Source organism: Anguilla rostrata, chromosome 17 (assembly GCF_018555375.3).
Source record: "Anguilla rostrata isolate EN2019 chromosome 17, ASM1855537v3, whole genome shotgun sequence".
Lineage (NCBI taxonomy): Eukaryota > Metazoa > Chordata > Actinopteri > Anguilliformes > Anguillidae > Anguilla > Anguilla rostrata.
Window position 1 is genome coordinate 27,941,642 of NC_057949.1, and position 17,931 is coordinate 27,959,572.

A 17,931-nucleotide genomic window follows, 5' to 3' on the forward strand; every position below is an offset into this window, starting at 1 on the left:
CGTTGGTACTCTGGTTTATTGATCCATTATCCTTCAAAGTTAGTTTGTTGCGTTAAAGCTTTTAATATTGGGTGAGGCTCTGAGAATGAGAGGGAGTGAACAGTGAGCCGGACAGCAGGGTGGAACGGCGATGCCGTTAATGGTCAGCGCGTACAGCTGATGTCGCTGGAATTCCACGCCATGCGAATAACATGAGGTAAACGCCACAAAATGACTTGTGTTACGCCAAAGTGAAATATCCCTTTTAAGGTGTGAGGTCACAGATACGTGATTAGAATGCTCTCAACCGAACATTCTAATGCTGATGATGTCACAATCACTGCTGGTGACCGAAAGCGGTAGAGTTCAAGAACACAGAGTTTTGGGGGGAGAAAAAAACATTCAAAAGAACCTGCTCTTCAAAGGGTTAAGCCAGCTGGTGGTTAAGACTACCATCTGCCACTGTTGCTCTTTTCTAAAGTGCGAGACAACATCACACCTTGTTTTATGAAGTTCTCTGGAGATGAAAGGCCACTCTTAATCAAACTCCCCGCCCCCATGTGTGGTCACTCATGAGATGGGGCCAAGATCTCTTTGTGGTCTGGCTGATGTGACATTTCACACAGACGCTCCTTCCATGTGCAATTTTCACCATCTTAAATAGAGTTGCAGTGGTTTTTTTTTCTGGCAGGATATTTGAGGTTGGGTGGGGGTGGGAGGTTATCTCTGCTTAGGCTGTCAGTCTACGGGGGGGAGGTCATTGTCAGGTTCCTTGTTCTTCTTTTCTCCACTCTGTTCATGTTGATCTGTTTTATCTGATGCTACGCCTGTCTGTAGGAATTATGGGGTGCTGGAGTGGGGGGTAGGGGTGGGGGGGAGTGGGGTTGGTGGGTGGATCGGTCTCAGTAATGTGATACTAAGGAATACTTAAGTCTACAATGGTCCTTTCGTATGAATGAAGTTTTACCGATCAAAAACATCTAGATTTATGCACATCAAAAATGTGCACAATCAAAATTTACACACATCGTTCTCAGCGTGATGCTGATCAAGGGGCAGTAAGGACAGAACTCAAACAAAGATCAGGCCATTCAGCCCAACTAACGGAACTCAACCCGAATAATCTCTTGTAGTTCACTTTTTTAATCCCCTTTATGAATTTAAAAGCCTCAATCAAATCGCCCCAAAGTCTCCTTTTACTAAAGCTTGCAGAAATTAAGCTTCTTATGTCTTTCCTCATAGTTTTAATCATTCATATTGGAATCAGTTTGGTTGCCCTTCTTTGAACCTTTTCCAGAGCTCCTCTATATATTTTTTGTAGTACGGTCCCCAGAACTGCACACAATACCGCAAGTGTGGTCAAACAAACACACCGCCGTGCAGTCGCACGCCGAAGCTCACCTGCAGCTTGCGCAGCTGGGACAGCTGGCTGCGCAGCTCGAAGGCGTTCTGCTGCAGGTCGCGCAGGTGCAGCTGCATCTGCAGCCGCGTGTCACTGTCGGTCTGCGTTTCTCCGCAGGGAGGGGGCGGCGGCATCAGGGCCAGGGGGGCGGAGGGAGTGAGAGCTGTCGAATCAGAGAACGGGACAGTTGTCATGGCAACCCACCACCACGCACACATTTGCTGTACATTGTGGAGGAAGGACTAAACACATGCATACTCCCACGCGCACTCACAAACACGCACACAAACACACACGCGCACACACGCACACACACACATACATACGCAGCACAAAAGCAGAGGTAATTTCCTGGAAAGGCACACCGTGGGCTGTACCATTTGTCCCGGGGTTGTCTCAGACAGTAATAACCTCATTCTCCAGATCACTTGGTGCAGCGGTCTGCCTGGGTCTGACACCACGCTACTCACACTCCTGGACTATTCTACAGCCTTCACCCCCGCGACGTGACACTGAAACTCTGCTCTTCTGCTCAGTGCTGTACTGCATATCCCTGTATTAGTAATACATAGTTCTCATCGCTCCAGTCACATGCACTACATCAGAATTAAAGGTAGAGAAAGAACACGTGAGGGACAAACAGTTGTGGGTTCAGAAAGGAAGGAATGTCCATTTGGAGAGGGATCCAGAGGGAGGGTGGAAACACGAACCCACTGGAGAGGGTTAACCACTGAGGGTTAGGGCCCCATCACTTAGCACTGTGAGTAGCATCACTTAGCACTGACCAGGTTTACTGGTGAGGGTTAGAGCCTCATCACTTAGCACTGACCAGGTTTACTGGTGAGGGATGGAGCGTCATCACAAGCAGGGATAATCATGCGGAGTCAAATGTGGAATATTCAAAGACACAACCGGTCACAGGGTTTGAGGGGCAGTGGCTTTGCCTGCCACGCAAATTAAGCAAAGTGGCCTGTGTGGGAGAGGTGGAGCCGTGCACGTCCCTTCCATCTTTGGGGAAAAAGAGCAGAGACGCCATTTTCACCTCTCTACTGCGGTACCGCCATAACGGAGGAAGAGTGAACTCACACACACACACATACAAACACATGCACACACGCACACACACACATGCACACATGCACACAAACACACACACGCAAACACACATGCACACAAACACCTACATACACACACACACACGCACACATACACGCACACGCACGCACCCACACAGATACAGACACACACACACACACACACACAAGTTAAGACTGCATAGAGTAGGTGCATCTGGGGATTCCAAGTGCGGATAAGATAAGACACCAATTCTCTGTCTGTCTGGCTTAAGTCCAAAAAAATTGTTGATGAAAAAAATAAACAAACAAACAAAAAAAACAATGAATAATAAAAAAAGGAAACTGGGGCTTTCTTAAACTCAATGTAAATGGACACAAAGAAAGACCATGAGCACCATCGTCCGCTATTTCCCAAGCACAAATGAAATATAAAAATAAATCTATTATGAAGCGCCCATCCTACAGTCTATGTCCACGAGCTTTCCTGCCGCCGCCCAGCTGAAACCTGCAAAGAGCAGACTGATCAGCCAGGGAGGAGAAGCTTCCAGGCGGTCGCCCATAGCAACCGCCAAAATTTGGGAACTGGAGGGAAGAAGGGTGAAAAGCAGGTCAGAGCTGGGCGGAGAAGCAAAGGGGTGCAGCCGAAAGGGGGAAAGAGAGTTTTCACACCTGTGGGACCCGCTCAGGTGAGGTTTGCCCTGGGACCCACACACCTGTGGGACCCGCTCAGGTGAGGTTTACCCTGGGACCCACACACCTGTGGGACCCGCTCAGGTGAGGTTTGCCCTGGGACCCACACACCTGTGGGACCCGCCCAGGTGAGGTTTGCCCTGGGACCCGCACACCTGTGGGACCCGCTCAGGTGAGAAACAGAAGGGAAGGTGGAAGTACTCACTTCCTGTGGCAGAGCCGTCGCTAGTGGACTCAGTCTTCTCTCTGCAAGATAAAAGGAGATGATCTCATCTACAGCGATACACACACACACACACACACACATACACATACACACACTCTTGGTGTCAAGGGGCCTTAGTCTACATAAGAGATATTTTCAACCTCAGCGTTTATATTAAGTGGGGGAAACCGTTACGGTCTACTAATAACAAAAATAGCTGACAAACACAGCATGAAGCCTGTTTGCTGTGAGGTGTAATGATTTGACCGTGAGGAGACCTGGTTTGGACAGCGAGGAGAGACGGTTCTGACTTAGCGCTGACTGCGCAGACATGGGTTTATATGTTCCATTATATATATACAGACATGGCTATATATTTTCCATTGCCTTATTTTTTTCTGTTTTCCATTTCTTTCAATTTGCAAATGCTTTTCTGTGAAGCACTTTGGGCTGCAAACCATTGTATGAAAAGTGCTATATAAATAAAGTGATTATTATTATTAGTATTATTATGGTTTTGACTGCGCAGAAGTGGTTTTGACTGCGCAGACATGGTTCTGACTGCATGCCCACATGGTTTTGACTGTGCAGACATGGTGTTGACTGTATGAACACATGGTTCTGACTGCGCAGACACAGTGTTGACTGCATGCACACATGGTTCTGACTGCGCAGACACAGTGTTGACTGCATGCACACATGGTTCTGACCGTGCAGATATGGTGTTGACTGTGCAGACATGGTTCTGACTGCGCAGACATGGTTTTGACTGCATGCACACATGGTTCTGACTGCGCACACACAGTGGTGACTGCACAGACACAGTGTTGACTGCATGCACACATGGTTCTGACTGCACAGACACAGTGTTGACTGCATGCACACATGGTTCTGACTGCGCACACACAGCGTTGACTGCACAGACAGAGTGTTGACTGCATGTACACATGGTTCTAACTGCATGCAGACGTGGTTGTGACTGCGCAGACAGTGCTGACTGCATGCAGACATGGTTCTGACTGCGCAGATATGGTTTTGACTGCATGCAGACGCGGTTGTGACTGCGCAGACGCTCTTACGTGCTGTCGCTGTCGGGGCCGCGGGTGAGCACGCTCTGCACCAGACCCGTCAGACTGGCGATCTGCTTCTCCATGGCCTCCATCCGCTCACTGAGCAACACAGAGCGGCCCAATGGTTATTACCAGAGACACACACAGGAATCAGAAGCGCACACGTCATTGCACCAGCACACAACACACACACACACCACGACACACGCAAACACACACACACACACAAACGCACGCACACACTCACACACACACACGCACACTCACCGCGTCTCCGTCTCGTTGCCGGGCAGCGGGGAGCCGTACCCGGTCCCCCTCGGCCCCTCCCCCACGCCCCCGCCCCCGCCGAGCGGGTCGGACCCGGAGCCGGGGCGGGACTTGGGGCTCTCCACGAAGACGGAGGAGGCGGAGTCCTTGCGGAAGGTCTGGCGGACGGGCGAGGCGCGGCTGGGCGGGCCCGAGTACGCGTCCCGGTCGCGCAGCTGCATGTCCGGGATCTTCTGCGGCGAGGAGGGCGGCAGGCGGAAGCCCATGCCCAGCGTGGAGGCGTAGGAGTCCGCGTACAGCGGCCCGCCGGGCTTGTACAGCGCCTCCTCCAGCTCCCCCTGCAGGGCGGCCGCGGAGTAGGTGCTGAGCGAGCGGACGGAGCCGCGGCGGTACAGGCCGCCGGACACGGGGAACCCGAAGGGGTCGCCGATGGCGGCCAGCGACTGCGTGGAGGCGATGCTGAGCCGGCCCTCGTGCACCAGGCCGTAGGGGTCGGCGTAGAGGCCCTCGTTCTTCAGCACCACCATGTTCTTCCCGGACACCTCCTCGTCCGGCTTCACGTCGCGCCGCTCCAGGATGGCGCTGGGCGACGGGGAGAGGCCGCCGCCGCCGCCGCCGCCGCCCGCCGGGTGGCCCGCCTGCGGGTGGTGCGGGTGGGGCTGGTGCGGGTGGTGGGGGTGGTGCGGCTGCTGGCCCGGGTGGCCCCCGGGCCCGGAGAAGGAAGGGGGGCGCCCCCCGCCGTAGGACAGGCGGGAGCGGGACGGCGAGCCGGAGGGGGGCGAGGCCGAGGAGGGCAGGCTGTTGAGGCGGCGGGTTGGGGAGGAGTCGCGGGACGAGTACACCATCTCCCTCTGGAACGGCAGAGCAGAGCGCGGCTAACGCAGCGAACGGCATCCCGCGCACCGCTAACATAACTGACACAAAAACGCTATCATCTAACTGACACAGAAACGCCATCATCTAACTGACACAGAAACGCCATCATCTAACTGACACAGAAACGCCATCATCTAACTGACACAGAAACGCCATCATCTAACTGACACAGAAACGCCATCATCTAACTGACACAGAAACGCCATCATCTAACTGACACAGAAACGTTATCATCTAACTGACACAGAAACGCCATCATCTAACTGACACAGAAACGTTATCATCTAACTGACACAGAAACGTTATCATCTAACTGACACAAACGTAATGTAACTGACACAAACGTTATCATCTAACTGACACAAAAACGTTATCATCTAACTGACACAGAAACGCCATCATCACATCTGACACAAAACGTTACATTAACTGACACAAAACGTTAACATAACTAACGACACAACTGACACATTACATCTACTGACACAAAAGACTTATCATCTAACTGACACAGAAACGCTATCATCTAACTGACACAGAAACGCATCATCTAACTGACAAAGACTTGACAAAACATCACCTAACTGACACAAAACGTTATCATCTAACTGACACAGAAACGTTATCATCTAACTGACACAAAACGTATCATCTAACTGACACAAACAACTTAACTGACAACGTACATCTACTGACACAGAAACGTTATCATCTAACTGACACAGAAACGTTATCATCTAACTGACACAGAAACGTTATCATCTAACTGACACAAAAACGCTATCATCTAACTGACACAAAAACGTTAACATGTATAACTGACACAAAAACGTTAACACATCTAACTGACACAGAAACGCCATCATCTAACTGACACAGAAACGTTATCATCTAACTGACACAGAAACGGTATCATCTAACTGACACAGAAAACGCCATCATCTAACTGACACAGAAACGCTATCATCTAACTGACACAAAAACGTTAACATAACTAACTGACACAAAACGTTAACCCTATGAACTTAACTACGACACGAAATAACGATCTGAGTTATCATGCCGTTAAGTTATCATGACACAGAACTTAACATATCTAACGTGGCATATTTAGTTGCTGTACAGGGGGGGGGGGGGATTCACTGCTGTAAGGAGAAAAGAAAAATGGAACCCATGATTGAATCCAGATGATCTGATTATTGGCCGATTAAGTTATCATGGATGTCAGAAATTATTTGAGCCCAACAGCAGCGGTGACAGAAGGGTAGGAGGGGTTACCATGGCAACCAGCCACCCGGGCAGGAGCAGGAGGAATGGGGGGGGGGGGGGGAGCGCGGGGGGGGATGCTTCGTCCCTGATGACATTGAGGCGACCTGAACTCACACCACAGCTACACACATGCACCACGGCAACACGCCGCACACCACGGCAACACGCTGCACACCACGGCAACACGCCACGCGCCACGGCAACACGCCACGGCAACACGCCGCACGCCACGGCAACACGCCGAACACCACGGCAACACGCCGAACACCACGGCAACACGCCACACACCACGACAACACGCCACACACCACGGCAGGGCAGAGAGAAGGGCTGCGAGCCGCCCGGTTCAGGACCAGAACATCCGCTTCTCAGGACACTCGTACCGCTCCGGATTGCGGCCCCGGCCTGAGAATATAAATGTCCGGCCTGAATAATTGATTGAAATTTGACCGCCAGTTTTCTTCAGTCACAACCATTATGCTTTTTTCGTCCTCACCCCCCATCCCTAACCCCCCAATCCTTAATCGGTTGAGACAGCCCATCCCACGCGTGTATGGAGTCCCATTCAGACGCATTCTAAATCTGGAAACCCCAGCACAGAGAGAGCCAGTGCAGCAGCAGCTACAGCGCCTGGCCATCGCTGCCTTCTCTCCTCTGTCTGTGGGGAAGAGAGAGCCAGGCTGCAGCACGGCCAGCAGACTCCAACCTTCACTAGTGCATCCTTTAATCTCCCTCGCTCCATCTCTCCCTGTTACTCTCTCTCCTTCTCTCCCTCCCCCATCTCTCTCTCTCTCCTCCCTTCTTCCCTCACTCTCTCCCTCCCTCTCTCTCTCTCTCGTTCTCTCTGCACCTGAGGGCTCATTCCTGGTCTCTCTGGCTCTGTCGCTCGTCGGAAAGCAAACGAGCGGCCGCTCTCATTCCCTGCTTTTCCTCCCCTCCTCTCTCCCCCCTCCTCAAATTCCACCCTTTCGCCCCTTCGATCCTTCGCTTCTCCCATCTCCATCCCCATCCCCCAATCCCAAAACCCCCATCCTCTACCACGTCCACGTCTCCATGCTTCCTCCGCTCGTTCTTCCTCCACCCCTCCTCCCTCCATCCCTCCGTCCTCTCCTTCCCCCTCGTCCCGCGGGCAGGCCCCTCCTCCCCCTCCCCTCCCCCTCCCCCTCCCCCTGGTTTACAGCCTCTAATCGCATAATCATAGTGTTTATTACTGCACTGCTGGGGCAGGGCCAAACCCCAGAGGCCTGTACCTCGCACCCATAAAAGACTCAAGGCAATCCTGGAGCTCAATAAACAGCCCCAGAGACCTGTGGGGGCAGCGGAGGGGGACGGCAGTTTGCCCTTGGAAACACACAGCCAATCGGAGCCCACTCACTCAGCCAGAGAGGGGGGGAGAGGAGCTTAAGCTGACTGGCCACAGGAGAGCGACTGACGAGGGAGGGAGCGAATAGCAGAGCGCTGCAGGGGAAGGAGGGGGCGGGGCCACGGTTTAACAGGCTTGAGTGACAGGCTGAATGCCAAGGAGATCATTTGCATGAGGCTCACCTACAGCGCCCCCCCACCCCCCCCCCCCCCAGCAGCCCACTCTGAACACAGCCGTGCTGAAACACACCCGCCTGTACCCCCTGCGCTGCCCCTGAGAGGAACGGACAGCACTAAACTTTCATGGGTTTTTATTTATTTTTTTATTTTTTTCAAAGGCCCGAGATTCACCGGTGCTGGAACTCTGGGAAATGAATCCTTCCTTCAGGTGTTTTTTTTTCTTTTCTCTTTTTTCTTAGAGCTCAGAGACTCATACCTGTGCTCGGAAGAGGTTCCTTTTATATCTATTCCAGCTCGTGCTGCCATCTTTACTCATTCAGGAACACGGGCCCGACCCGGGAATAAACCGGAATAAACCGGAATAAACCGGAGTGACTCCAGCTGCCTGCACAGAACCCGCTCCCTCAGCGCTCCAGTACCGACGGTCCCGCTCCCATCGTTTCAGAACGATAAAAAAAAGAACACGTCCACCGATGGCTCTCAGACACATCCGCAGATAGCTGCATAGACCCGGCCAACTCCAGCAGGTCCCTCTCCCACACTGAAAATGGCACCTTCATTTTTACACATTTATAGAAAGCACGTCTGCTTTCAGTAGCTCGGCGTTCCCATAATGCATAGCACAATACGGAGGTCAGAAATAGTGAACCCAATTGTTCTGATATAGAGTGTTCGATTAAAGCCTTTTTTGCGTGAGGCGGAGGGTAAAATCACAGAGAATTACCCCCGTTGCGGCGAGTCCATCTTCGCAACGGTGGAGGTCAGCGAGCCGAATAAAGAAACGCAGCGGTCAGCACCGATCTCGCAGGGTTAACAAACGCAGTATCGCCTTCGGTGAAAGCGCTCCCACAGGCCGCACGGCTCCACCCCCCCCTCCTCCTCCTCCTCCCCCTCCTCCTCCTCCTCCTCCTCTGAGGAAAACACTAAAGAGGAGAGGACGCTATAAATATGGAGGAGTCACTGCCCCGGGCACTCTAACCCGAACCAGCCAAACGAGCCCAAAATAGCACCATCCATCTTCCGGGACAACACAAAAGACTGTGTAAGAGTCCACAGATCTGTGAGCTGCCCCCCCCCCCTCCGCCTCCCACTCCCACACTGTAGTATGGGCGCAGGAGACCCAGCAAGGATTTCGGCCATTTTGACAATCACCACAAGGCAATGAGCTCTGCGATCAGGGTAATTCAACACCGGGGGGGGCGTGCGAAACCCTGGACGTCGCCGCTTGAAGAGCCGGGCTCTGTCCGTACCGCGTAACGAGGGCAGACGAGGCGTCTTTGGGCAACGCCGCGGACGAGGAACCGCTCCACGCGACGTTCGCTCGAGGCTCACCGAGGGAAATCACGCTCCGTAAAAAAAAAGAAAAGAAAAAAGAAAAAAAAGAAAGAAAAAAAAGCCCACGACTTGTAAACGAGGAAGCGAAAGCAATCAAGACGGCAGAGAAGGTGATCCATGAGATCCAATTTAATTACAGCGCATAATGGTCCAAGCCTGAGATGAATGCTATGGGGGGGGGGCTGGGGTGGGGGGGGACGGTTTCACCACTGAAAAAAATAAAAATGGAACCTGGATCCTTGCAGACAGAACCGCCGTTTTACACCAAGAAATTATTCGGCCCAATTTGACCCACGAGCGAAAAAGCACACCAGCAGGTCTAATACCATAGAATACCACCTAAACCTTCCTTTGCATCTGTGATCACTGGACAGAAGTGGATGTTTAAGTCTTAGCAGGAAGCAATACTCAAGAATTGTTCCACGTTGACATTGCAAAGAAGCGGAACAGGGACGGAGTGTAGCACAGTGGGTAAGGAACTGGGCTTGTAACCGAAAGGGCGCAGGTTCGATTCCCGGGTAAGGACACTGCCGTTGTACCCTTGAGCAAGGTACTTAACCGGAATTGCTTCAGTATATATCCAGCTGTATAAATGGATACAATGTAAAAATGCTATGTAAAAGTTGTGTAAGTCGTTCTGGATAAGAGCGTCTGCTAAATGCCTGTAATGTAATGTAATGTAACAGCATTGCAAGTTGCTGAGAACTCTCTGACCCTCTTCGCATCTCACCAATCTATAGGCTAGAAGGCCCAGCCTGGATTAAAGAAAAGCTTTCAGTGTGCAGACTTGTCTTTAATTCTGGATTAAATCTGATTGGGTCCTGCACCTGCCCAGCCCGGTTTTGTCCAGATGTGCCGTGTCATCCACCTGTCGCTGGGAAGGCCGGACTGCCAGGCCAGCTGGCCGAGCACAGAGGCACACCTGAGCCGCCTCCCTCGATCTCAGACGCCGAATCGCGTGCAGCCGTTCGGCCGCCGAAGCGTTCGGAGAGCCGGAGGACGCGACTCGAGAATAATGAATCATTATATTATTAGAATAATTAATAATAAATAATTATTATATTAATAATTAAAGAGTTTCCGCTCTAAATAAACAGAAGAAGAAACCGCCCAGGAATCTGTCTCCATTAATTATCCGAAAAAGGAAGGGAAGCGACTTCGAGCTCGTCCAAAATCATCTGGAGACCCGCAGCGTCTTCTTAAAGACGGGAGCAGTTTGTTCATCAGAATAACTGTCACTTATCGTAAAATCTAAACAGCACCTAAAGGCTGTTTCAGGATCGACTAATCAATGTTAATCCTTTTTTAATACACTATCTATTTCTGCACGTACCGTTGAATTTTGAATTTTCAGTCTTGTTTTTACATTTCTCCGTTTAATTTCTATGTTTGTTCTTAGGTTCAAAACAAATTCCTTAATTAATTAATTAGTTCGTTCATTCTTTCACTCGCACATTCCAAATCGGTTTGAAAATCAGAAACTGAATCACCACTGCATCTGTTGTTTGTCGACTGCGAAGAAACAAGTTCGACAGGAGCTTATTTATTTTACCCTGGGTTATCGAGACGGGGCCAAAAAAAAAATATGCTCCATGGCCTTTCCAGCATTTATTTTATGGAGGGGAAGTTGGACCAGACTACCCTGGCTCAGCTTCAACCACGAGAAATTCTAATTGGTCCGCGAGGATGCGCCGAGAGGGCCAATCTGGGGCCTTCGGCTCGCCGTACGGAGAGTTCTAAAGAGTTCTTGTCACAACTTGACGAGCCCCCCCCCGGTCGTTCTCTGAATATTCATGAGCGGGCGGACCTGGAAACACATGCGCCGTCTCTGAACGACGCGGCTGCTACAGCATTTCCACAGTCGACTACAACCGGCACCAAACATGCAACCGAATGTTCGCAAGTAGCTGCCTTTCAGAACTGGGTCAAACACGCATTTGTTTTTTATATTCATACTTTTCTGTGCTCTATTGATCTTGCCTGGTGTAACTGAGCCTGCCAATGTGACCAGAAGGCGGGGCTTGCACCTTCTGAGAGTAATTTCATTGGTTCCAATACACCAGACAAGATCAGTAAAGCGTAGAGAAAAGTATTTGAATCCAAAACAAATGCGTATTTGACCCAGGTCTGCTGCCTTTAGCTTCACAGCAAGAAGTCCCCCCACCTGGGCCTTCCTATGGGGGGTTTGCACCCCCCCCCCCCATGTCCACGAGGGTTTCCTCCCCACAGACTCTAAATTGGCCACAGGTATATGAGCGTGTGAGGGAATGGAGTCGGTGTCCTGTGATAGGTCAGCGGCCTGTCCAGGGCGTGTTGCCGCCTCTCGCCTGATGCACCGCAATGCATGCTGGGATAGGCTCCAGCACCTCCCGCGACCCCGCTCAGGGTCGGGTGCAGATAATGGATTAACGGATGGATGGCTTCAGGGGAAACTCTTAAGTAGAGAGTCTGAAGCAAAGCAGAGTGCTCAGCAGGCTGTTACTCCTGATAGACTCTCGGATTCATTAACGCCCAGACTCATTAACGTCACTGACGTTAACTCTGACTAAGTTCTGCAAAGAGCAAACTGTCTGTGAACTGAGCCGCCCGCTGGCAGAAACGCTCTATGCGGCTGTTTAGGGCCACAACCATTCCTGGGTCATGAAATTCAGGTTTAAATTACGTTAAAAAAAAAAAAATTTTTTTTAGAAAAACATTTAAATTGTGCAGCATTGACAGTGAAAATAGTTTTTTTGATGCCAGCTCCCCAGGCTGTGATCGCCAGCATTTCCCCCTACCCCTCCACCCCCCACCCCGGCCACCCAGTCCGTGACTGCCTCTGTCACACACTCACTCTCTCTCTCTCACACTCTCTCTCTCACACAAACACACACACACACACCCCCACACTCTCACACACACACACACACACACACCCACCCAGACCGCAATCATTTCACCCCAGTTCATTCCTGTTCACGGCCACCCAAAACCCTACAGCTGAGCTCTGCTTGTGAAGAAGATAACAGAGACCCGTTTGCGAGCTAAGCTAAGCTAAGCTAAGCGCCCATGGCTGACCGGCACACAAGCCAATCGGAGAGAGCATGCGATGTCACGTGACCTCACCCGCAGGTCGCCGTTGGCCAGGTGGGCGGCGGGGTAGGAGGCGTAGATGGGCTCCTTGCGGTAGATCTTGATGATGCTGCGGTCCTGGATGTCGCGCACGTCCTCCAGCACGTAGAAGACGTTGCGTGCCTCGTCCTTGATGAGGATGGCGGTGTTGGGCGACTTGAGCATGCCCATGGTGAGCTTCTGCGGGAACATGTGCACGATGAGCGCGTGCAGCGTGTCCAGGCTGCTCAGCTCGTGCGTGATGTGCACCCGCCGCGTCTCGTCCCCGAACTGCAGGAAGAGCACGCCTGGGGGGCCGGGGGGGGGGGAGGAGGGGGAGGGAGGAGAGGGAAGAGAGGGGGGGGGGATGGGGGAGAGAGAGAGAAAGAGAGGGGGGGAGAGAGAGAGGGAGGATGAGGGGAAGGAGAGGGAGAGAGAGAGTGGGACAAAGGAGAGGGAGAGAGAGTGGGAGGGGGAGGGGGAGGGGGGGATGGGGGAGAGGGGGGAGAGGGAGAGAAAGGGAGGATGAGTAGAAGGAGAGGGAGGGAGAGAGTGGGACAAAGGAGAGGGAGAGAGAGTGGGACAAAGAAAACAGGGAGAGGGACAATGAGTCACACAGCCCAAAGCACAGAGATAAGTAGTGTGTATGTACACACATATACACACACACACACACACACAAACAAACACACACACACAGCTCTACATTACTGCGCTCTTACTGTATCCATCCATCATAGTCCTCCTGGTTTTATAGAGTGGTCTTTACAGGGCTGACAGAGCTCTCTCATTCGCGCCCAGCAGTGTTACAGACGGCAGTGGGGTTTATGAGTCTGTCCGTACCTGCCGTAAAAAACCCCGGCAGCACTGCTTGCGCCTGCTCTTTAGACCCGCCTAACGGCCGCGGGATTTCTGGGAGTTAATCACGCAAAACCCTGTTTTTTATGGGCGGGGGGGGGGGGGGGGTCCCATGCAAAACAAAGTCATGTACGGCACACATCCAAATGACTTGCTGGGCGCGGGACGAGAAACGGCCAGAAGCGGGGGGGTATGAATTTCACTTGTCTTTTTTTGTGATAAATTTTTTATTTGCACGTGAGGACCCTCACGCACCAGAACGCCGTCCAAATCTGCGGTTAAATTTCCCACGTCGCTCTGAAACACCAGAATTCGGGCTTTTTTTCGTGTGATGCGTTTGGAAAGCATTTAGTTTCACGCAGAGCTGTGGCTGTATCAGACACCAGAGGCACAGGCCCTCGGGGGGCTCACAGGCAACCAGACAGCCGGCGAGAGACAGGCCCGGCCGACGGCCTGTCCTGCCAGCTTCCTGCGTTCTCTCCTTCCTCTGACGGGCAGGACGGTTTGGGGTGAGGTGGGTGGGGGCCGGGGGGGGGCTGACCTGGGGAGCGCAGCTTGGTCTGGCTGGCCGAGCGGGACAGGGGGGTTTGGGGCTGACCTGGGGAGCGCAGCTTGGTCTGGCTGGCGAGCGGGACAGGGGGTTTGGGGCTCACCTGGGAGCGCAGCTTGGTCTGGCTGGCTGAGCGGGACAGGGGGTTTGGGGCTCACCTGGGGAGCGCAGCTTGGTCTGGCTGGCCGAGCGGGACAGGGGGGTTTGGGGCTCACCTGGGGAGCGCAGCTTGGTCTGGCTGGCCGAGCGGGACAGGGGCAGGCTCTGCCGGAAGCGGTTCATTCGGTTGAACCCCAGCGGGACGTCTGCCTCCGACATGGTCTCCAGCGACTCGGCCGAGGCGAAGGACAGCTTGGCGGCCTGGTCAGCCAGGCCCGACTGCGTGGACTGGGAGTGCCGGGGGCTACGCGTCTGAGGGGGGAGAGAGAGACATTTTTAAAAATAAATTTTATTGAAAAAAAATTAAACTGAAATTGAATTGACAGAAAGAGAGAGGGAGAGACAGAGGGGGGATGGGAGAGGGAGAGAGGAGAGGGGGAGAGAGTGAGAAAAAATGAAACTTGAAATTGAATTGACAGAGAGAGCGATTGAGGGAGATACAGAGAGAGTCAGAGGGTGACAGAGAGAGAAGGGGGGAGGAGGGAGAGAGAGAGGGGGGGAGGGAGAGAAAGTCACTCAGAGAGAGAACTGATGAGAGAGTAGATTTTTTTGTTATTACTGTTGTTCTTTGTAACTCTTGCTTTGGCAACACAGTGCATGTCATGCCAATAAAGCACCTTGAAATTGAAAAATTGAAAATTGAGAGAGAGAGAGTCAGAGGGGGGAGAAGGGGGAGAGAGAGCATGAGGATAAGAGACAGTGAGTCAGAGGGGGATAGAGAGAGAGATAGAGAGAGAGACAAAGTGAGAGACAGCGAGAGAAACTCAGGCAGATAAGACAGAGAGTGAGAAAGAGACAGACAGAGTGAGACAGGGAGGACAAGAGGTACAGACGGAAAGAGAGCAAGAGAAAAAGTGTGTGAGAGAGAGAGGAGACAAAGGAGGAAAAAAGACTCATTCAATCGTACTGAAAAGTTGTAGGGAGAGAGAAAGAGAGGGAGAGAGAGAGAGACAACAAGACAAACAGTCCACTCTTCCAAGATGGAGATCCCAAGATGTCACTACACACGCACAAATCCCTCAGAGGAACCATCCCACACATTCAGGGTAAAGAGATCATCACACCGCCGCAGGGGACGGGCGCGGGGGGGGGGGGTACACAAAACAAAAAGCACCTTGACAGAGCTGCATAGAGCTCCATTAGATTAGCACGGAGACACCGGGCTGTAGCCACTCCTGAGCGGGCAGCGGAGGCGGTAGGGGGGCGGGGCTCTACCTGAGGGGGCAGGTATAGCGGGTGTAGCTCGGGCTAGGTAGCCGTTATCTCAGTGAGGTTTCGGTAAAGCCAAGGCCTAGTAGCAGGTTACCGTGACAACACTGGCGATGGAAGCCTCAGGTGCGATATAACAATGTTAACCACAGCCGAGGGCGATTTCGCGATTTCGCCTTCGGCTGGCCGGTAACGCGCTCGTCTTCGGCGCCTTTGGGGTGAGTGAGAGGCGCGGGTTCGAATCTCAGTTCAGGTGAGCGCTTCTCACTCACAGCACACACAGCAGAGGCTGAGGCGCTATGACGGCGAAAATCCCCAAAAACTTCCAAACCAACCGATTCTTTTTTTATTATTATTTTTTTTTAAATATAGGATTCTCAGGGTGGACGTCCAACATGCCGAGAGGACGGGACGGACAGGCAGCTGGCAGCGGAGCACGGGACCGTCCCCCCAGAGATCGCTTTGCCCGCCAGGCATCTCTCCTGTGGGGCACGTCCCGGGTGGGTCTGGTGTTGTATAACGAAGCGCCTTTCAAAAAAATACCCTCACAGTCCAGAATGTTCCCCCAAAGAGAGACGCAGGTAATGAGCTCCCACAATGCACGCTGACACACGCTAAGGGCTGCGTGGATCCAAACCCACCGCCAACCAACCCCCCCCCCCCCCCAAAAAAAACCAAATAAACACAAAAGCACAATGCACTGTGCGTGCCACTTCCCTCATTATTTCCCTCCACAGATACTGTGCTCTATTCTTGGAGAGTAACGATTAAATAATTAAAATTGCCACTTCGCAATAAAACAGAAGTTCACTCGCACTCAATAGCACGTTCACACACTTCCTCTCTGTCTCGGTCTCTACTCCGCGCACGCACACACAAACACACACACACACACACACACACGGGCACACACACGGGCACACACACGCGCACACACACAGTAATTCACAGAACTGCAAAGCCTTGGTCCGCCTGCACGTCTCAGTGGATTCTCGATCAATTCAAACCCAAACCTCCACACCTTTTTCCATTTGTACATAGTAATCACTCACACAGCTGGCGATATACTGAAGCAATTTAAGTTCAGCTCCTTGGCTCAAGGGTACAACTGGCAGTTTCCTAACTGAAAATCGAACCCGCAACCTCCAGGTTAGAGGCCCGGCTCCCTACCCATTTAGCTACGCCGCGACCCGTTAAAATTCCATTCTTAAAATTCACGAGGCAGCGCGTCCACGTGCAACACAGACCGTGCAACGGTCATTCGGAAGCACCGGAAACTTATCGAGGGGAACCTCCCGAACAGGAGCGGTGGAAAAACAGGGAAACTGACCCGTCCTGGGTCGGTCCATAAAACCCACAGCAATCCCACAGCCCATGGAAACACACTTGACTTTAATTACTGGAACGCACGCGCAACATTGGCGTATCCTGGGGTCGTTTCGCATTCGCGTTCTTTGTGCACGTCCTAAGCTGGTAACACTACGAGTCTGCAAGGTGCAATACCCACGTTTATCTGCAGGGGGCAGTATGCATTTTATCCCTAGTGACGTGACAGATGCTAGGAAAGCCAGGAAGGACGGCGGAATCAGCTGAAGAGAAGCGCTGGTCTGCCTCGTAGTGGGGGCACCTTTTAAACCTCCAGTCAGACACAGAGCGCAGATGAGTACGTGCGAAATGTCTCACACACACACACACACACACACTATACACACTCACACACAGGCACACGCATATACACACACACACACACACACACACACTCACACACACATATATACACACACACACGTAGCACACACACACACACACACACACACACACACACACACACACACACACACATAGGGCACGCAATAAAATTTGAGTACGCTTCCAGCCCCAGGAGAGTGTGTGTGTTGACACCTCCGTATGTTATAGCGTGTGTTGACACCTCTATACGTACTCCGGTAAGGGAGCGAGGCCCATAGAAACTGAAGGACTATAAACGGCATCCACGTTTTAAAAAAGAAAAAAAAGAAAAAAGAAGAAAAGGTGGAATTACGCTTGTGCAGGGCTGAATCGGAAAACGGCATGTGCTCAAACTGAAAAGCACTCCTTGTTCTGGCTGAGCTACAAATAGCGGATGGTTATTACCAGAGAAAACCTCCCTGCAGATCTCCAGCCAGGGTCCGACAATTTCACACGATTCACGCGGGGCTTCTGAACGGAGCCGCTCGACGTCCGCGCGCCTCTCTCTCCGCAAATAAGACGTTTTTGCCCGTGACACATCTGGCTTAACAGCCCCCCAGCACGGAGTCTAGAGATGGTGCCACCTGGTGATTTGTGAGGGCTTTTATATAAGATGTGTGTGTGTG

The 17,931-nt window shown here is 52.2% G+C and overlaps 1 protein-coding gene across 6 annotated transcripts in view; it reads right to left on the reverse strand.

The window, feature by feature from the left end:
• The window catches only part of LOC135243226 (SRC kinase signaling inhibitor 1-like), a 139,808-nt gene that overhangs the window by 30,266 nt on the left and 91,611 nt on the right, over positions 1–17,931 (reverse strand). For all 6 annotated transcript variants that reach the window (XM_064314891.1, XM_064314892.1, XM_064314893.1 and 3 more), the window contains exons 6-11: positions 14,425–14,620; positions 12,817–13,109; positions 4,690–5,540; positions 4,432–4,521; positions 3,353–3,393; positions 1,381–1,544 (exon numbers count right to left, since the gene is read on the reverse strand). In XM_064314891.1, coding sequence (XP_064170961.1) covers positions 1,381–1,544; positions 3,353–3,393; positions 4,432–4,521; positions 4,690–5,540; positions 12,817–13,109; positions 14,425–14,620 — 1,635 coding nt within the window. The remainder of the gene's footprint in view (positions 1–1,380; positions 1,545–3,352; positions 3,394–4,431; positions 4,522–4,689; positions 5,541–12,816; positions 13,110–14,424; positions 14,621–17,931) is intronic.